The 21806-nt window shown below is 41.4% G+C and overlaps 2 protein-coding genes across 5 annotated transcripts; one reads left to right on the top strand and one right to left on the bottom strand.

Moving 5' to 3' along the window:
* The first annotated feature begins 616 nt into the window (after positions 1-616).
* Positions 617-2574, top strand: dnajc19 (DnaJ (Hsp40) homolog, subfamily C, member 19). Of its 2 annotated transcripts, none has more exons than XM_071345395.1 (6): positions 617-840; positions 1315-1366; positions 1461-1534; positions 2085-2164; positions 2239-2309; positions 2447-2574. In XM_071345395.1, the coding sequence occupies exons 1-6, from the start codon at positions 838-840 to the stop codon at positions 2515-2517; spliced, it is 351 nt and encodes a 116-aa protein (XP_071201496.1). In that variant the 5' UTR covers positions 617-837; the 3' UTR covers positions 2518-2574. The 2 variants fall into 2 exon arrangements, with proteins under 2 accessions (XP_071201496.1, XP_071201497.1); XM_071345396.1 differs by having other exon boundaries at positions 689-840; positions 1315-1362.
* A 43-nt stretch (positions 2575-2617) lies between these two features.
* fxr1 (FMR1 autosomal homolog 1) lies at positions 2618-21084 on the bottom strand. 3 transcript variants are annotated; one of them, XM_071345392.1, is made up of 17 exons: positions 20947-21084; positions 18708-18760; positions 18494-18587; positions 18324-18395; positions 18003-18151; positions 17799-17892; positions 11129-11245; positions 10820-10990; positions 6406-6484; positions 6198-6307; positions 5994-6086; positions 5693-5897; positions 5293-5484; positions 4934-5134; positions 4631-4708; positions 4087-4172; positions 2618-3563 (listed from the first exon to the last, which is right to left on the bottom strand). In XM_071345392.1, exons 1-17 carry the CDS (start codon positions 21013-21015, stop codon positions 3393-3395), a joined length of 2034 nt encoding a protein of 677 aa, XP_071201493.1. In that variant the 5' UTR covers positions 21016-21084; the 3' UTR covers positions 2618-3392. The 3 variants fall into 3 exon arrangements, with proteins under 3 accessions (XP_071201493.1, XP_071201494.1, XP_071201495.1); XM_071345393.1 differs by having other exon boundaries at positions 5994-6080; XM_071345394.1 differs by lacking the exon at positions 4631-4708 and having other exon boundaries at positions 5994-6080.
* Between the last annotated feature and the right edge of the window lie 722 nt (positions 21085-21806).

Here is a 21806-nt window from a genome sequence, read left to right as displayed (position 1 = left end):
GTTTTTTATTTGCAATAAATTTGCTAAGATTTCTTAAAACCATTGTTCGCTTTGTCATTATGGGGTATTGTGTGTAGATTGATGAGGAACATTTTTAATGTAATCCATTTTAGAATAAGGCTGTAACATAACACAATGTGGAGAAAGGGTCTGAATACTTTCCAAATGTACTGTATAGTGTATGAATGAGTGCATCTTGTAATTTGAGTGACTAACATGTGACTATTTGGCATTACATTCCCACTGCTGTACAATACTGCTTGTTTGTACTGGACATGTATGTATTAGACATGCACCGCTGTTCCATTGGATAAAAAAATATATATATATATATATATATGTAGCAGTTCAAACAAGCAGGTCTCTGGACAAAAAGTATCTAAACAATAGTATTACATCTGGGGAATAGGTAAAAAGGCTGATTTATAAGTATTTTATATCAGTTTACTGTAGTTTATACATTACCTTAATAATGTGTTCTGAAAAACACTGTATTTGCACAATTCTCTTTTATTAATGCATGAGCATTTTCAGGTCCAGAGATGCTGGACCAGATAGGCAACATATTTTATAGGACACTAAATTACTAGGCAAGAAGTACCTAGGGACTAGGCATACATTTCTATAGAATTGGGACCCTTACATTTTGCGACAGTGCTGAGCAATTGACTTTAGTCGTTACGACATGTGCCTTTAATTTCTGTCAGGCCAGAAATATACAACAGAGAAGTCACGGATCAAAACATGAGGGGTCATCTGTGACTTTGTTCATCGTAGACAAGTGTATAAAAAGTTATGTTGCAAGTCTTTGATAGAGGCGGATCTTAGCAATAAAACATGGTGAGTTAGAATTTATTATATCGATGCTACCGTGAAAGGATAGCTTACTGCATTGTAGTGTTTAGACAAGAGCAGAAGCATTTCGTTAGTAAAGCTGGCTAGCCAGCCAGTTAGCTAACTAGCAACTGTAGCTAGCTGTAGCAGCATACTAGTGAAAGTGAGCAAGCTGATAGAGTGTGTGTAGCTACGACTAACAGCCATACAGTTGGTGGCTAGCTAACATTACTCACCCTAGACCTCTGAAGCATAAATCGTTAACGTTACAGCTAGAAACAAATAGCAGCATGACTGCTGCAGCGCCATCATGTGGAAACCAGTAAGGTACATGACCTACAGATCACACAGGATTTGAACACATATCTGAGATGTGACCACTGCACTAGCTGACTTTGATTATAAACATGTCTTGTAGGCTTTATATGAAAAGGTTGAGATATCTTCCTCTACTAATGAACATCCATAATCGATTCACAGGCCAGTTCCATGGTGGCATTGGGGCTCACCCTAGCAGCAGCTGGATTTGTAGGTCAGTTTATCATTATAAGGTACAGAATATGCAGAGTTGAAGAAACGATTTGATGGAATTTGTGACACTGAAATGCAGATCCTCCTTGATTCAGGTCGCTATGCCATGCAGGCCATGAAACACATGGAACCCCAAATGAAGCAAGCTATGCAGAGTTTTCCCAAATCGGTAAGATTGTATGGGCTTTCACACGTGTTGGCCTCTACAAGACACAATGAATGGCATTAGTCTGACTGAACTCACATTGGTGCTGTGGTGGAACAAGTACCTAATTGTCATAGTTTAGTAAAAGTAAAGATAACTTAAATAAAAAATGACTCAAGTAAAAGTCACCTAATAAAACATTAGGTTTGAAATGTACTTAAGTATCAAAAGTAAAACTAAATAATTTCAAATTCCTTAATAAGCAAACCATATGGGACCTTTTTTTTTATTTTATTTTTTACGGATAGCCAATCTCCAACATAATTTACAAATGAAGCATTTGTGTTTAGTGAGTCTGCCAGATCAGAGGCAGAATGGATGACCAGGGTGGTTCTCTTGATAAGTTTGTGAATTTGACCATTTTCCTGTCCTGCTAAGCATTCAAAATGTAACGAGTACTTTTATATGGAGTAAAAACTACAGTTCTTTAGGAATGTAGTAAATTGAAAGTTGTCAAAAATAAGAGCCAACAAAAACGACTTACACCACTGCATCTGTGATACAATTGTTGCAGGCTTTTGGTGGTGGATACTACAGAGGTGGATTTGATCCCAAAATGAACAAGAGAGAGGCGTCGCTCGTTCTAGGAGTCAGGTACTGTACATTTCACTGTGTGATAAGCAAATGCTTGACTTTATTGCACTAATGTATCATATTGTTGTCCCCAGTCCCACAGCTAACAAGACCAAGATCAGAGAAGCCCACAGAAAACTGATGATTCTTAATCACCCCGATAGAGGTTTGAGGAACTAGTACAATGTGTGGTCATGACATTTCTTTCCAAATAAATATTTGCTTTTATTTAGAGCCATTGAGCTTGTAAAAATTAATTGGATCACACTGTACTCTAAAAATGCACATTTTGTTCTATTGCAGGTGGATCACCATATCTTGCTGCTAAAATAAATGAAGCAAAGGATTTACTTGATGGACAACTAAAGAAATAGATCACATTGCACTTGGTTTTTCTTATTGTGCCCAAATAAATAATGTAAGAGATCAAACTCAGTCTTCCTCTCTACATTACTCATGTTCTCAGGACAAAGGTGGTTTTGGATCTAAATGGAAGATCGGGTTTTATTTAAGAACTACCGGCATACAAAACATATTGCACATCAAACCAGAATGAGCATAAAAAAACAGAATTGTAGTTTACCAAACCAACGTCTCTTTCAGTAGTCCAAATTGTCACCTGCATGAAAATACGGTCTTCAGCCAGTGTTAGGAATAACAGCTTTTTAAATACTGTACACTTAATAAACCAAATAAAGCTCCTTCATGAGACCAGTTACTGCCACCATCATTCCAGCCTCTGGTGGGTGCATTCCAGCATACAGGTTCACTACTATGTGGAGTGTCATTCAGGTTTAAAAAAAAATAATTGACAAGAACATTAACAGACCAGTTTCCAGACTAATGTTATTCTTATGGAAAATAAATTACAATTCAGTGCAAAACTTTCTCTTCCAGACTGCATTTCCTCATATGAAGAAGTGGTTGCATATTAAAATGTAACAAAAAGCAGCTAACTCAACAAATATTAGGATAACTGGATTCTTCCTATCTTTGCCATCACTGACAAAACATTTACTACAGCCAGGCAACTAACTATGTTGAATCTATTCTCAAGGCACAACATCAGATCATGTACTTGAAACATACTCTTATGTCTCGGTTCAGTGCTAAATCTCTCTGTGTTCCATGTTGAGGGAACTGAAAAGTGCAGTAGAGAATCTGGAAGTCCATGACTATCTTTGGCAAGCTTGTACAATAACTATTGTAAAAATGTATTACAATTAATGAGTTTGAGTGGATTCGTAGATTAGGAAACCCCGTTCAGGACAGGCTGCTGGTCACCATTCCCTTGGTAAGCGACTTTGGCAACCCGTTCTGTGGAAGCCCTGCCTGGTTCGTCACCTCTTCCATTGCTGGGGCCGTTGCTTGTATTTGCTTCTGCAGATAGGCTGTGCTCCGCGATACACTCAACCTGCCCCTACCAGACACACAGGTAGAAACAGTTACAGAAGCTTGACCAAAGACATACACTTCACATTCCTGTGTTGATACAATTCTGGGAATTGAAAACCAGCCTGGTCTCTGAACTCATTGGCAGGGTTCCGTACATTACCATGGTTCTTTCTCTGGCCTGGGACCGACCTGTACGTAACAAGTATCTCATAGTAGTAGTGCTGATTTAGGATCAGTTTAACCTTTTAAATCACAATGAGTAATTTATTTTAACCAGGCAAGTCAGTTAAGAACAAATTCATGATGTCAAACCCTAACGACACTGGGCCAATTGTGCGCTGCCCTATGGGACTCCCAGTTAGTCGGTTGTGATACAGCCTGGAATCGAACCAGGGTCTGTAATGACGTCTATAGCACTGAGAAGCAGCGCCACTCGGGAGCCCCAAGTAAGAACCGGGGGGGTCTGATCCTAGATCCGCACTCCTATTCTGAGACGCTTGATACATACAGGCCCTGAAGTCTGATTTGTAGCATTGTTTTCCACTCACCAGTTCTTTTTTGTTATTTTTCAGTTCCTTTTGGTTAGTCTGTCTGCTTTGTGATTCAGCACGGGATATGTAATCGGCCACAGTAACTGCAAAACAAAGAATGTTAGAACCACTTTTACATTGTTAATTTATTGAACTAGAACTTAAATCGGATGTCATCATAGCTAATTAAACAAAAAAAACAGACTGAATGCAGTTAAAAATAACTAAAAAGGTAGTCTTAGGAGTGCAAGTGAGAAATACAGGCAACTAGTATTACAGCAAGGAAAACTCAATGAATTTTCACAACCTTCAAACGGTTGTCAACCAGTAGCTGACATGTTAGTGAATTGGAGTGGTAACATTAAAAACAAATGGGTCTTCTTGATGGCATGCCTTTCCTAAGTTTCTCCCTCAGCTCCAGATAGAGAAATTGAAGAGGCTTCCCAGAGCAAGTCGATGGTTACTGGATGAATCACTTTACTGCTAGCGAGGGAAAGTGTTAAGCACACTCAGTCATGCTGGCTTTGGTAAACAAACAAACAGGCCGTTCACCACCGGTTACCTGGTTGCCTTTCCTCTGGTGGGCGGACACTGCGTCTGCTGCTACGGTTACGCCGTTGTGGTTTATCTTTTGAGTCATCTATGTGGGGGAGAATTTGTGCAGAGCCCTCAGTGAGAGTATTGCATAAGGATAGACTTGGGATTGGTGTCAATTTGTGATTCTATCCTTTTTTGGTCTGTCACGGAGGTAATTGCCTCCCATCTTCTGTAACATGAAATTATTGTATTTTCTAATGCTTATGAGAGTGTTTGTTGTTGAATCCCATTGGCTCCCAGGGCTTGTTTATTTTACGAAGGGACTTACCAAGGCCATTCTCACTGAGGGAAGTGTTATCCGATTCACTCATGCCATCAATCACTGTTGTGTCCTCATCAGTCCGGCGGCGGCGGGAGCGGCGGCGACGGTTTGTGTTGAGGTTGGAGTCGCTTGCATCAGTGTCGGCCGTCTGGTCTGTCTCTGTGTTGTCAAGCACACTGTATGGGTTGCCATAAGGATCCTTCAGAGCTACAGAGTAAGCAAAATGGCTTAATATTTAATACCTATAGTTTGAGGAACAATTCAAACCTTCATGTGATCATTCATGATAAACATAAGGGATAACAAATTATTTGTCTGATGTCATCAGCATGTGTATGACCCATCAATTGTGTCTGCAGCTGTACCGGTGTTGGGGGCTCCTCTCCCTGCTCCACGGCCCCTAGGCCCTCTACCTCTCCCTGGACCAGCTCTCCTCCTGCTGTCTCTCTGTGGTCGAGTCCCCCTCTCCGGTTCTTCTCCCGCCAGGGACCAGTCACTCAGCTCATCCTTCCGCTCAGAGTCAGTCTCAGAGGCATTGGATTGCTCAGAGTTTGTGCCTGAAAGTCAAACATAGCTTTTTAATACCACATGGCTGATGACTTTTCTATCACATTCTGTTGAGCTATAGCATTATATCCCAATATCAATATTCCCCTCTCTAGACTGTCTTAACTTTCGATTGACCACCTGATAGGTGTGGAAGACTGGCTTGTAATGGGAGAATCTACAAAATGTCTTCAGTATCATTGTAAACATGACACTCACCATAGCCGGAGGTGTAGTTGGGGCCCCTGCGTCCGCGGCCTCTGCCGGTGTAGGAGCGGCTGGTGTGCACGGCGGTAGCAGCCACACTGTCGTCTGTGGTGTAGCCCTTGTCTGCTGGGCGGCCAGATGAAGGCCTGTGGCCCATCCCAATCTGCCTCAGCTGCTCGTCTATCTGAAGTCTCTCCATACGCAGCTGCTCGACTTCCTGCAGTCGACGACAGGCAAACATGTCACGAAAAAAACTCTTCCTACAGCTCTGACTCAAACCATTAGGAATTTGTTACTGTAGATCACTGCTTACGTTCAGGTAGGCAATGTGGTACTCCAGAAGTACCTGGACATTCCCAATATTCTCCTTAGTGCCGACAAATGTAAACGGGACCATTCCCTGTGTCAGCGCATCACAAATAAATTATGTTATTATGGGTGAAGAGTGTTTCTATGACAATATTGATCTCTTCTTCTACTAAGTGAGCTAGAAAGTAGCACAAAACTAAGGGCTTACTTCTTGCCGTGGCTGTGTGCCATCCTTGTCCCCTTCAATCCTAACTCTCACCACTCCAGACTTGTCAACGATCTCCTGAATGACTTTCCCATTCTTGCCAATTACCTTGCCTGAAAAAGCCACAAAGAACTTGTGTGAACTGCCACAAAGAACACACCATCACAGATGTCTTGAATTTTATAATGATCAAATCCATCTCCATACATACCGACCAAGGTCCTGGGGATCTGAACAGAATCTTCAAGAAATTCCAGATAATTCCTTGCCTTCTTAACTGCCTCCTCATTCTTGAAGAATACAAAAGGTAGTTTTTCTTAAAAAGGTCCTGGTGGTAAATACACGTCTATAGTTCACTCACACACACCATCCGTAGTTCACGCGCACACACACACACGTCCGTAGTTCACACACACACACACGTCCGTAGTTCACGCGCACACGTCCGTAGTTCACGCGCACACACGTGTCCGTAGTTCGCGCGCACACCCGCACGCACATCCGTAGTTCACCCGCACGCACAGACGCGTCCGTAGTTCACCCGCACGCACAGACGCGTCCGTAGTTCACCCGCACGCACAGACGCGTCCGTAGTTCACCCGCACGCACAGACGCGTCCGTAGTTCACCCGCACGCACAGACGCGTCCGCAGTTCACGCGCACGCACGCGTCCGCAGTTCACGCGCACGCACGCGTCCGCAGTTCACGCGCACGCACGCACGTCCGTAGTTCACGCGCACGCACGCACGTCCGTAGTTCACGCGCACGCACGCACGTCCGTCCGTAGTTCACACGCACGCACGTCCGTAGTTCACACGCACGCACGTCCGTAGTTCACGCGCACGCACGTCCGCAGTTCACGCGCACGCACGTCCGCAGTTCACGCGCACGCACGTCCGTAGTTCACGCGCACGCACGTCCCGCACGCGCCGCACGTCCGTAGTTCACGCGCACGCACGCACGCCCGTCCGTAGTTCACACGCACGCACGCCCGTCCGTAGTTCACACGCACGCACGTCCGTCCGTAGTTCACACGCACGCACGCCCGTCCGTAGTTCACACGCACGCACGCCCGTCCGTAGTTCACACGCACGCACGCCCGTCCGTAGTTCACGCACGCACGCCCGTCCGTAGTTCACACGCACGCACGTCCGTAGTTCACACGCACGCACGTCCGTAGTTCACACGCACGCACGTCCGTAGTTCACACGCACGCACGTCCGTAGTTCACACGTACGCACGTCCGTAGTTCGCACGCACGCACGTCCGTAGTTCACACGCACGCACGTCCGTAGTTCACACGCACGCACGTCCGTAGTTCACACGCACGCACGTCCGTAGTTCGCACGCACGTCCATAGTTCGCACGCACGTCCATAGTTCACACGCACGCACGTCCATAGTTCACACGCACGCACGTCCATAGTTCACACGCACGCACGTCCATAGTTCACACGCACGCACGTCCATAGTTCACACGCACGCACGTCCATAGTTCACACGCACGCACGTCCATAGTTCACACGCACGCACGTCCATAGTTCACACGCACGCACGTCCATAGTTCACACGCACACACGTCCATAGTTCACACGCACACACGTCCATAGTTCACACGCACACACGTCCATAGTTCACACGCACACACGTCCATAGTTCACGCCTATAGTTCACACGCACACACGTCCATAGTTCACACGTGTATCATGTGTGTGAACTATAGACGTGTATCATGTGTGTGAACTATAGACGTGTATCATGTGTGAACTACGTCTATAGTTCACACACATGATACACGTCTATAGTTCACATGATACACTTCCATAGTTCACACACATCATACACATCATACGTCTATAGTTCACACACATCATACACGTCTATAGTTCACACACATCTATAGTTCACACACATCATACACGTCTATAGTTCTGTCATACAGACTACCGTTCAAAAGGTTTGTGGTCACTTAGAAATAGAGGTCGACCGATTAATCGGAATGGCCGATTAATCGGTGCCGATTTCAAGTTTTCATAACAATCGGTAATCAGTATTTTTGGGCGCCGATTTGCCGATTTTAATATATATATATTTTTTTACACCTTTATTTAATCTTTATTTAACTAGGCAAGTCAGTTAAGAACACATTCTTAATTTCAATGACGGCCTAGGAACGTTCTGCCTCGTTCAGGGGCAGAACGACAGATATTTAACCTTGTCAGCTCGGGGGATTCAATCTTGCTACCTTACAGTTAACTAGTCCAATGCTCTAACACCTGATTACATTGCACTCCACGAGGAGCCTGCCTGTTAGCGAATGCAGTAAGCTAAGGTAAGTTGCTAGCTAGCATTAAATTTATCTTATAAAAAACAATCACTGTCATTGCTCCAATGTGTACTTAACCATAAACATCAATGCCTTTCTTAAAATCAATACACAAGTATATCTTTTTAAACCTGCATATTTAGCTAAAAGAAATCCAGGTTAGCAATATTAACCAGGTGAAATTGTATAATTTCTCTTGCGTTCATTGCACGCAGAGTCAGGGTATATGCAACAGTTTGGGCCGCCTGGCTCTTTGCGAAATAATTTGCCAGAATTTTACATAATTATGACAGCATTGAAGGTTGTGCAATTTAACAGGAATATTTAGACTCATGGATGCCACCCGTTAGATAAAATACGGAACGGAATAAACGTTTTGTTTTCGAGGTGATAGTTTCCGGATTAGTCAAAGGTATATGGTTTAGAGAGAAATAGTCGACATGTTATAATTCCTGTAATAACTTGCGGCTGAATTTGAAAGGGGTTCCTTCGTTATTTTACCGTTCATGTCTTCCATAGAGAATGTCTTGATCTACTTCAAATAAGGTCTGTGTTTCGTGCAGGCTTAAACCGCCTCGACGTTTTGATACCCGTGTAAATCTCACTAGGATAAGGTAACGTTTGTCAACATATTTTCATAAATCCACTCTACAAAAAAGTTTATCTTCGCTTATATTTAGCCAATATTGATCAGAGACCTTGTCCTATGGATATCTACACAGTTATAAAATTGGCACGGTGATGTAAGCCTACACGAAACACAGACCTTATTTTAAGTGAATCTAAAAATATCCTATGGAATAAATTAAGGAACCGCTTTTCAGATTTTGCTAGAAGGTGTCATGGGAATTATGACTCGCACATTGGTTGTCAATTCTTACCATGCCCATTATTAAAAAAGGATTTCCTGCATATAGAAATTAAAGTTTTTGTTTTCAACATTCATCACAGGTAACTTAAACTCTATTTTTATTCAAACAGTTGAGAGTATTTGTCTCCTAAGCAGACTCTTCAGTATCATTGTCACTTCAGAGCTGTGTGTGTGTGTATTTATGTATTATATTAAGTTAAAATAAAAGTGTTCATTGTTCATTCAGTATTGTTGCAATTGTCATTATTACAAAAATGTGTGTGTGTGTATGATATATATATATATATTTTTTTTTATAAATCGGCATCGGCTTTTTTTGTCCTCCAATAATCGGTATCGGTATTGAAAAATCATAATCGGTCGACCTCTACTTAGAAATGTCCTTGTTTTTGAAAGAAAAGCAATTTGTTCTGTACATTAAAATAACATCAAATTGATCAGAAATACAGTGTAGACAATGTTGTAAATTAATATTGTAGCTGGAAACGGCTGATTTTTTACTGAAATATCTACATAGGCGTACAGAGGCCCATTATCAGCCACCATCACGCCTGTGTTCCAATGGCACATGGTGTTAGCTAATCCAAGTTGATCATTTTAAAAAGGATAATTGATCATTAGAAAACCCTTTTGCAATTATGTTAGCACAGCTGAAAAATGTGTTCCTGATTAAAGAAGCAATAAACTGTCCCAATTTAGACTAGTTAGGTATCTGGATCATCAGCATTTGTGGGTTCGATTACAGACTCAAAATGGCCAGAAACAGAGAACTTTCTTCTGAAACTCGTCAGTCTATTCTTGCTCTAAGAAATGAAGGCTATTCCGTGCGAGAAATTGCCAAGAAACTGAAGATCTCGTACAACGCTGTGTACTACTCCCTTCACAGAACAGTGCAAATGGTCTCTAACCAGAATAGAAAGAGGAGTGGGAGGCCCGGTGCACAACTGAGCAAGAGGACAAGTACATTAGTTTACATCTAGTTTGAGAAACAGACGCCTTACAAGTCCTCAACTGGCAGCTTCATTAAAGAGTACCCGCAAAACACCAGTCTCAGCGTCAACAGTGAAGAGGCGACTCCGGGATGCTGGCCTTCTAGGCAGAGTTCCTCTGTCCAGTGTCTGTGTTCTTTTGCCCATCTTAATCTTTTCTTTTTATTGGCCAGTCTGAGATATGGATTTGCCTAGAAGGCCAGCATCCCAAAGTCGCCTCTTCACTATTGACGTTGAGACTGGTGTTTTGCGGGTACTATTTAATGACGCTGCCAGTTGAGGACTTGTGGGGCGTCTGTTTCTCAAACTAGAGGGGCATTTTTCTTTTGCTTTTCTTTCAAAAACAAGGACATTTCTAAGTGACTCCAAACGTTTGAACGGTAGTGTACATGTCTATAGTTCACTCATAAGGTCTTGAAGCAGCAAAAGCATTAGCACACCTCTCCGTAAATTCTGAACGTCCCGCTCCCCTCATCCAGCTCAATAGCAGTGACTCCAGGCACTTTTCTGGCTTGTTGAATGTTGCTTCCATGGCTTCCAATGGCAAGGCCCATGAGGTCCACCCTGACTGTAAACTCCTCTTGGAAACCAGACGCCAGTTGCTTTGTACTCTTGAGAGGAGATCATTTTGAGTGAAACATCTTGCATTCACAGATGCCATTCATTTGACTATTATCCAATTTAATTCTGTCATGCGCATGAATTCATGTGTTTTTATGCCAGGATGCAATAATGAAAATCGCCCTTACCTCCAGATGTTTAGTGGCCTCCTCATTTCGGGACATGAGCATGAGCTTAGTACGAATGCTCCTCAGGTGCATGTCACTGAGCAAAGACACTCGCTTAACTGTGGCTTCATTTATGGACTGCAAGGAAACAAGAATATAAACGTAAATAAATGGTCAAAACGCATTAATTGAAAGGGATTTTTTTTTTTATAGTTACATATCGGGATATTATTTTTGACGATATATTGTATCGTTTTGACAATATCACAATATTATTTTGGCGCTAGTTGGCTGTGCCTGCACCAAAACTCCAGTATTTTTATTTCATAGCTTGTTCTCCATCTTCTTTTTAAATAGGGACCCAATTTGTTTTCAGGACTTATTTCCATAACTGATCCAAACTAGTTCTCTCATCCCTCTGCAGCAGACATACAGTTGAAGTCGGAAGTTTACATACACTTAGGTTGGAGTCATTAAAACTCGTTTTCAACCACTCCACAAACTTCTTGTTAACAAACTATAGTTTTGACAAGTAATTTTTCCAACAATTGTTTACAGACACAGTGAATTTTAAGTGAATTAATCTATCACAATTCCAGTGGGTCATAAGTTTACATACACTAGGTTGACTGTGCCTTTAAACAGCTTGGAAAATTCCAGAAAATGTCATGGCTTTAGAAGCTTCTGATAAATGATGTCAATTAGCCTGAGTCAATTGGAGGTGTACCTGTGGATGTATTTCAAGGCCTACCTTCAAACTCAATGCCTCTTTGCTTGACATCATGGGAAAATCAAAAGAAATCAGCCAAGACCTCAGAAAAACAATTGTAGACCTCCACAAGTCTGGTTCATCCTTGGGAGCAATTTCCAAACGCCTGAAGGTACCACGTTCATCTGTACAAACAATAGTACGCAAGTATAAACACCATGGGACCACGCAGACGTCATATCGCTCAGGTTGGAGACGCGTTCTGTCTCCTAGAGATGAACGTACTTTGGTACGAAAAGTTTAAATCAATCACAGAACAACAGCAAAGGACCTTGTGAAGATGCTGGAGGAAACAGGTACAAAAGTATCTATATCCACAGTAAAACGAGTCCAATATCGACATATCGCTCAGCAAGGAAGAAGCCACTGCTCCAAAACCGCCATAAAAAGACAGACTATGGTTTGCAACTGCACATGGGAACAAAGATCGTACTTTTTGGAGAAATGTACTCTGGTCTGATGAAACAAAAATAGAACTGTTCGGCCATAATGACCATCGTTATGTTTGGAGGAAAAAGGGGGAGGCTTGCAAGCCGAAGAACACCATCCCAACCATGAAGCGTGGGGGTGCTTTGCTGCAGGAGGGACTGGTGCACTTCACAAAATAGATGGCTTCATGAGGGAGGAAAATGCTACTCACTGGACCCTATGATCACTCGGCTACACATGCCTCTCCCTAATGTCAATATGCCTTGTCTATTGCTGTTTTGGTTAGTAATCCGTCTTATTTCACTGTAGAGCCTCCAGCCCTGCTTAATATGCCTTAGCTAGCCCTTATGGTCCACCCCCACATGCGTTGACCGCACCTGGCTTAAATGGTGCCTCTAGAGACAAAACCTCTCATCGTCACTCAATACCTAGGCTTACTTCCACTGTACTCACATCCTACCATACCCTTGTCTGTACATCATGCCTTGAATCTATTCTTCTGCGCCCAGAAACCTGCTCCTTTTACTCTCTGTTCCGAACGCACTAGATGACCAGTTCTTTTAGCCTTTAGCCGTACTCTTATCCTACTCCTCCTTTGTTCCTCTGGTGATGTAGAGGTTAACCCAGGCCCTGCAGCCCCCAGCATCACTACCATTCCCCAGGCGATCTCATTTGTTGACTTCTGTAACTGTAAAAGGCTTGGTTTCATGCATGTTAACATTAGAAGCCTCCTCCCTAAGTTTGTTTTATTCACTGCTTTAGCACACTCCGCCAACCCGGATGTCCTAGCCGTGTCTGAATCCTGGCTTAGGAAGGCCACCAAAATTCCAGAAATATCCATCCTTAACAATAACATTTTCCGACAAGACAGAACTGCCAAAAGGGGCGGAGTTGCAATCTTCTGCAGAGATAGCCTGCAGAGTTCTGTCATACTATCAAGGTCTGTGCCCAAACAATTCGAGCTTCTACTTTTAAAAATCCACCTTTCCAGAAACAAGTATGTCACCGTTGCCGCTTGTTATAGACCCCCCTCGGCCCCCAGTTGTGCCCTGGACACCATATGTGAATTGATCACCCCTCCATCAATCTTCAGAGTTTGTACTGTTAGGTGACCTAAACTGGGACATGCTTAACTTCATTGGGATAGGGGGCAGTATTTTCACGTCCGGATGAAAAGCGTGCCCAAAGTAAACTGCCTGTTTCTCAGGCCCAGAAGCTAGGATATGCATATAATTGGTAGATTTAGATAGAAACTTTAGTGTTTTCTAAAACTGTTAAAATTATGTCTGTGAGTATAACAGAACTTATTTGTCAGGCGAAACCCCGAGGACAAACCATCCAGAATTTTTTTGTTGTTGAGGTCACTGTGTTTTCAATTGTTTTTCTATGGGAAACTATATTTATGATGAACCTGGTTGCAGTTCCTATGGCTTCCACTAGATGTCAACAGTCTTTAGAAATTGGTTGATGTTTTTCTTTTGAGAAATGAAGAAGTAGGGCTGTTCATTGTGAGTGTCAAGCCAAGTGGACTGTGTGGCAAGCGTAAACTGGAGCTCGCTCCACGTTGTTTTTATCCGCTATTGAACACAGTATATTCCGTCTTAAATTTGATAGATTATTTACGTTTTAGGATATCTAAGGTTGGATTAGGAAAGTTGTTTGAAATGTTTGGACCAAGTTTACAGGTAACTTATTAGATACTTTGTAGGCGAGTTGGAACCGGTGTATTTCTGAATCAAACGCGCCAAATAAATTGACATTTTGGGGATATAAAAGAATTAATTTATCGAACAAAAGGACCATTTGTGATGTTTCTAGGACATTTTGGATCGCCAACAGACGAAGATCTTCAAAGGTAAGGCATGAATTATATAGTTATTTCTGACTTTTGTCGCACCTGCCTGGTTGAAATATGTTTTTTATGTGTTGGTATGCGGGGCGCTGTCCTCAGATAATCGCATGGTTTGCTTTTGCCGTAAAGCCTTTTTGAAATCTGACACGGTGGCTGGATTAACTTCTCTAGGGTAGGGGGGAGCATTCGGAATTTTGGATGAACTGCCTGCTTCTCGGGCCCATTAGATATGATATGCATATAACTGGTAGATTTGGATAGAAAACACTCTAAAGTTTCCAAAACTGTTAAAATAGTGTCTGAGTATAACAGAACTGATTTGGCGAAAACCTGAGAAAAATCCATTCAGGAAGTAGGATTTCTTTTGGTTTTGTAGTTTTCTATTCAATGCCACTACAGTATCCATTGACTTAGGACTCAAATTGCAGTTCCTATGCCTTCCACTAGATGGCAACAGTCTTTAGAAATTGTTTCAGGCTTGTATTCTGAATAATGAGGGAGTAAGAGCAGTCTGAATGAGTGGACCCTGCTGTGTCACAGAGCTTTTTCATGCGCACGACCGAGAGACTGCCTTTCATGTTTACCTTTTATATTGACGACGTTATTATCGATTATTTAGGCTAAAAACAACCTGAGGATTGAATATAAACATTGTTTGACATGTTTCTATGAACCTTACAGATACAATTTGGATTTTTTGTCTGCGGATTACTGAAGAAAACGCGTGAACAAAACTGAGTTTTTTGGATATAAAGAGAGACTTTATCGAACAAAAGGAACATTTATTGAGTAAATGAATTTCTTCTGAGTGCAATTATATGAAGACCATCAAAGGTAAGGGATTCATTTTATCTCTCTTTCTGACTTGTGTAACTCTTCTACTTGGCTGGTTACTGTTTGTAATGATTTGTCTGCTGGGCTATGTTCTCAAATAATTGTAAGGTATGCTTTCGCCGTAAAGCATTTTAAAAATCTGACACCGTGGTTGGATTCACAAGAAGTTCATCTTTAAACCTATGTAAAATATGTTTTGTTTTCTGCATTTCTATAATGAGTATTTCTGTATTTGAATTTGGCGCCCTGCAGTTTTACTGGCTGTTGAAGAGGTGATCCAAAAGAAGTTAAGCTGTGGCCAATGGGAGTTGACCTGGTTAACGGGAGGTCTGGGAAAGGAAAAAATGAGAGGGAGAGACGTTGAGAAAAGGATGGATTTTTACATTAGGACCGTTGGTGAAGAAAATTAAAAGAAGACAACAAAACTAGAACAAAAACCCATACCTACTAAGACATGAAGGGAAATACCGATTTTATTTTATAAGAGAGTTATAATTTTGTTAAGACTTAGTAAAGACTGAAGCTACCGTCTCATCGTGGAGGTATTTGCCAGCCTTGAGGTTAGCCTAGCATCGTGTAACACCGAGAGAGAATTGCTTGGGAAAGCTTAACGAGTTCATGTTCCCATGGGATATCGGTTACGGCTAAGGAGTACTGTCTGCATTGATAGCGGTGCTTGCTGTGGATCTTGTGAGGAAACCTGCAAGGAACTGCCATACTTCGCTGAAGGAATATCTACAAGTAGTGAGTAACCACAACGTGAGGTGTTTCTGGACTTTATGTGTGGCGCCATTTTTTTTTTTTGATCCAACGCACGCCAACGGGTTATTAAGCAAGCTTTAAGTAATTTGGACATGGGTTGTGCATGACTCATTGGGGTTTATTTTTATTTCTTTTTATTTTGTGCTATGAAAATGTAATACACATATTGAACCTTATATATGTTGCCTTGGTGGAGTCATTTACTGTTTCAATTTAATGCATGGGATAGCCTATCCTGATACAATAACAGAAACCTATAATCATTTAATCTGAAGTTAATACCCTATTGTCATCACCCTAGACAGTTTACAATATGAATTATTATTGGAGATGTCCTTCTCACCTAACATACCATGCTGTTGAGATACTCTAAGTAAGTTAATATCGTGAGAGTCAAATTCGAGCCTGGTGAGAGGGTTACAACTGTAAACTCTACTTCCAGACTCACATTAAGCATCTCCAATCCAAAATTAAATCTAGAATTGGCTTCCTATTTTGCAACAAAGCCTCTTTCACTCATGCCGCCAAACATACCCTCGTAAAACTGACAATCCTACCGATCCTTGACTTCGGCGATGTCATTTACAAAACAGCCCCCAACACTCTGCTCGGCAAAATGGATGTAGTCTATCACAGTGCCATCCGTTTTATCACCAAAGCCACATATACTACCCCCACTGCGACCTGTATGCTCTCGTTGGCTGGCCCTCACTACATATCCGTCGCCAAACCCAGCAGGTATATTGCACTAGTCATCCCCAAAGCCAACACTCCCTTTGGCCGCCTTTTCTTCCAGTTCTCTGCTGCCAATGACTGGAACAAATTGCAAAAATCTCTGAAGCTGGAGTATTATATCTCCCTCTCTTACTTTAAGCATCAGCTGTCTGAGCAGCTTACCGATCACTGTACCTGTACACAGCCAATCTCTAAATAGCACACCCGACTATCTCCTCCCCATATTATTACTTACCCTCTTGCTCCCCAGTATCTCTACTTGCACATCATCATCTGCACATCTATCACTCCTGTATTAATGCTAAAGTGTAATTATTTTTCGCTTCTAGGGACTATTTATTGCCTACCTCCCTACTCTTCTACATTTGCACACACTGTACATAGATTTTTCTTTTCTTTTGTGTTATTGACTGTACGTTTGTTTATGTATAACTCTGTGTTGTTTTTGTCGCACAGCTTTGCTTTATCTTGGCTAGGTCGCAGTTGTAAATGAGAACTTGTTCTCAACTGGCCTACCTGGTTAAATAAAAAAATATAAAAGGGTCTTCCTAATGGACAATGACCCCAAACATACATACAAAGTTGTGGCAAAATGGCTTAAGGACAACAAAGTCAAGGTATTGGAGTGGCCATCACAAAGCCCTGACCTCAACCCTATAGAAAATGTGTGGGCAGAACTGAAAAAGCATGTGCGAGCAAGGAGGCCACACCTGACTCAGTTACACCAGCTCTGTCAGGAGGAATAGGCCAAAATTCACCCAACTTATTGTGGGAAGCTTGTGGAAGGTTACCCGAAACATTTAACACAAATTAAACAATTTAAAGGCAATGCTACCAAATACTAGTTGAGTGTATGTAAACTTCTGACCCACTGGGAATATGATGAAAGAAATAAAAGCTGAAATAATTAATTCTCTCCACTATTATTCTGACATTTCACATTATTCTGACAAGTGACATTTCACTTAAAATAAAGTGGTGATCCTAACTGACCTAAGACAGGGAATTCTTACTAGGATTAAATGTCAGGAATTGTGAAAAACTGAGTTGAAATGTATTTGGCTAAGGTGTATGTAAACTTCCGACTTCAACTGTACAGTGAGCAATATGTTTGGAGCATCAAATCGCAATAAAATCACAGTATCGAAATGCATATAGAATTGTGAGAATCCCAATACATATCGTATCGGCACCTAAGTATCATGATATCATATCGTGAGGTCCCTGGCAATTCCCAGCCCTATTTCATTGGTATACTCAAATCTGCTGGAACTGAAGAAAGAGTGTCAGAAAGATGTATACATACTTACCAGTACAACCAAGCTACTTGTTTCTGTACAGTAGACAATCCGACAAGCTCCCACTGCCTTTTTGAAATCTTTATGCGCTTGTTCACTTTCGCACCTGAAGTAGAAGGAACTATAATCAGATTCTAAATTATAATGCATGTAAATAACATCCAACAAAAAACCAGTCTATCACAATCAGAAACTACTTTTAAACAAGGTACATACGCTGCTTTCAGATCATCAGGAACTGGGACTGTGCACTTGAAGAAGGAGCTCTTTGACACCGCCTTGTTGATATTTACAGGCCGAAGACGTTCAAATGTGACTATTTCATTGTATGTGGCATCACAGGCAGCATACTCGATCACATAGAACTACATAGTAAACACAATACAGGTTACATATTGACTTGCATGAAAGTGACAAACATAACATATCAGGATGAGGAAACCAGAGGACAAACATCAAATAAACATCTCCTTGATGAAACCACTCTCAAATTACATTGTGGGACCAGTGAAATTGTAACCACAGTTAACTACTCACATCTCCCTTCATCATGCGCACTTTGGCAAGCCACCAGCCACATGGCTCCTGCTCATTGGCCCGGGAGAAGATCTGGTACAGAGAGAAACAAGGGGAGATAATTCAAAATAAGACATCCTAAGGAAACTGTGTCTGTTAAATTTCTATGAAGATAGAGAGCCAGTTCTCACCTCCACCTCTTCTCCCTCCCCGATGTCCTGTTTACCATCAGCTGGAGATGGCATCCGAACATCACTAAAGGGAACTTGTCTCTCTGGTTGCCAACTTTATTAACAACAAGCATTTAGATCAGTATCAAAGTTATGCCCAAACTAATACCACTATCACTCCAACATAGATATGACAAACTACAACCCGACAAGAACTGATGAATACCACACTTACTTGTTCTCAAAGGCAATAGCGAGTGAATCGTCATGGACATCTTTGACAAATCCCTAGAGAAAGGACAGCAGTACTTTAAATTCAGAAGTGCTCCCCTAGCCCTAGATTATATATACAGTGCTGCGAAAAAGTATTTGCCCCCTTTCTAATTTGATCTACTTTTGCATATTTTGATACTGAATGTTTTCAGATCTTTTCAGAACCAAAACAGCCGTCCAAAAGGGTATACTTTTGACTCATCTGTCCATAGAACATTCTTCCAAGAGTCTTGATGATAATCCAGGTGCTTTTTTGGCAAACTTCAGTAATTTTTTGGGATGAGATGGGTCCCATTATGCCTGGTGAAAATCAAATACTATATTCCACAGGAAGAACCTAATACCAAAGGTCAAGCATTGTGGTGATAGTGTGATGGTTTGGGGATGCTTTGCTGCCTCAGGACCTGGATGATTTGCCTTAATAAAAGGAACCATGAATTCTGCTCTGTATCAGAATTTTACAGGAGAACGTCAGGCCATCCATCTGTGAGATGAAGCGCAGCTGGGTCATGCAACAACACAATGATCCAAAACACACAATCAAATCTACATGAAATTGGCTAAAAAGCAATAAATTGGAATGGCCTAGTCAAAGTCCAGACCTAATCCCAATTGAGATGTGGCAGGATTTGAAACAAGCAGTTCATGCTTGAAAACCCACAAATGTCACCGAGTTAAAGCAGTTCTGCATGCAAGAGTGGGCCACAATTCCTCTACAGCGATGTGAGAGACTGATCAACAACTACAGGAAGCATTTGGTTGCAATCATTGCAGCTAAAGGTGGCACAACCAATTACTGAGTGTAAGGGGGCAACTACTTTTTCACACAGGGGAATTGGGTGTTGCACAACTTTGTTAATTACATTTATTTTACCTTTGTTTAACTAGGCAAGTCAGTTAAGAACAAATTCTTATTTTCAATGACGGCCTAGGAACAGTGGGTTAACTGCCTTGTTCATGGGCAGAAAGACAGATTTGTACCTTGTCAGCTGGAGGATTCGAACTTGCAACCTTTCGGTTACTAGCCCAATGCTTTAACCACTAGACTACCCTGTATCAATTTGTTGTGTTATTTGTAAACTCAGGTTCCCTTGATCTAATATTAGGTTTTGGTTGAAGATCTGATTACATACAGTATAAAAATACGCAAAAATCAGAAAGGGGGCAAATACTTTTCACAGCACTGTAGCTTGTTGGCTTAGCTAGGGTATGTTTAGGTCTATTCTAGTCAAGAACTCAATCAGTTTCAAGAATTCAAGAGCTCGACCAGGGCACTGTGATATCCCTTCACTATGTGGATCTTTGATTCAGTGAATACAAAAATAGACCTGGTGCCTAAAGTATCTTGTGAATCTGACGACAGCTGAGCTGAGGACAGAGCAGCTGACACGGCATAGATCAGTGGGCCTGAGACTGGGCATTCATGGAATAACTTCAGGATAATGTGTTGTTCACATATCCAACTTCCTGCAAAAGTCTAACAACATCCACAACGAGTGCAAACATTTTCACCAAATGTATGTTCTTAAACGGGCAAGTCCCTCTATACACAACATTTCAGCTAGCTATAAGTTTCCATATTCAGACTTCAATGAGCAAATGAAAACAGTGAGCTGGCTATGATTAAAATATGAATTTAACAAACGTTTTACTTTAAAATTGTTTTATGATTAACACATATGGTTAGCACATACACTTTTAGATAGTCTAGCAGGTCATAAAGTTACCCAGATCAATTCTGATTCAAGACGAGCAAAGTCAAAAGAGCAATCGAACCCGTTAGTTCAGCTAGCCAAGTTAACTAGCTAGTACCTAGCTAGCTGGTTGATGCTAACAATAGACAACCCGCCTGACTAGCTGTTCATTAAGTTAGAAACATTCCTCAGCGTTTTCGTCCAAGAAAACGTTACATGATTACGATATTAGTTAAGACAAACAGGACGTGAATAAACGTTGTTGCAACAACAAAAAAGGACAAGAGGCCAAATAGCTATAATATTTGGCCATCAAGATAGCGTATCTAGCTAACGTTTCGTAATAGCTAGCTAACTACCAACGTCAGACATGTTGAAAACACATATCTAGCTTCGTGTATGTAGCTAGCTTACGTTTGTTGACAATAGTTGGGGAACAGATGTGTGAGTCATGTTTTATAAAACATGATTATGGTCAGTTTACATGAATGTTAAGAATTGATTTACCTTATAATATGCTCCGTTGGAGCCACGGACCTCCACCGTCAGTTCATCCATGTTGGGCATGCAATGCATGCCGGGGAGGAGTTCTAGAAGTTTACAAATGGTACAGGTCTAGAAGTGCACTTGCAAATTGATAGGCCAAATTCAATGTGCACATAATCCATACTCCAGGAATACAACATTGCTGTCCATAACATAGGCCTACATTTAACAGATTTAGTTAGCTAAATGAAAACATGGGGTAAATAATGTGACACTTCACAGTGTTGCACAACATATAATCTATGATTTAGGTTGGCTACATTGTAAAATGGGGAAATCAAAAAGGCCTATCATTGATTTTTGCACACTGTAAATCACCTGAGCGAGTGCATTTTAGAAATATGGCAAATATCAACAAGCAACTTGACAGAGCTTGAAGAATTTTTCAAAGAATAATGTGCAAATATTGTACAATACAGGTGTGCAAAGCTCTTAGAGATTTACCCAGAATGACTCACAGCTGTAATAGCTGCCCAGGGTGATTCTAACATGTATTGACTCAGGGGTGTGAATACGCATGTAAATGAGATACAGTCTATTTATTTATTACATTTTCAACAAATTTGCCAACATTTCTAAAAACATCTTTTCACTTTGTCATTATGGGGTATTGTGCGTAGATGGGTGACAAGAAAATCGATTTGCTGGTTTTAAGCATTAAACTTTCAAATAGCTCTTTGTTGACTGTTGCTGGTTGTTATCGTCCCCAATCAGCACCCTAAATGCCCTAAGCTCTCTCCTGGCCCCTTACACTAAATCTGTATTTGTCCTGCTACGTGACCTAAATTGGGACATGCATAAACCACCTGACCAAGTCCTAA

This window comes from Salvelinus alpinus, chromosome 16 (assembly GCF_045679555.1).
Source record: "Salvelinus alpinus chromosome 16, SLU_Salpinus.1, whole genome shotgun sequence".
Taxonomy (NCBI): Eukaryota; Metazoa; Chordata; class Actinopteri; order Salmoniformes; family Salmonidae; genus Salvelinus; species Salvelinus alpinus.
Note: the sequence above shows the minus strand (reverse complement) of the source record. Positions and strands in the feature narration are given on the sequence as shown.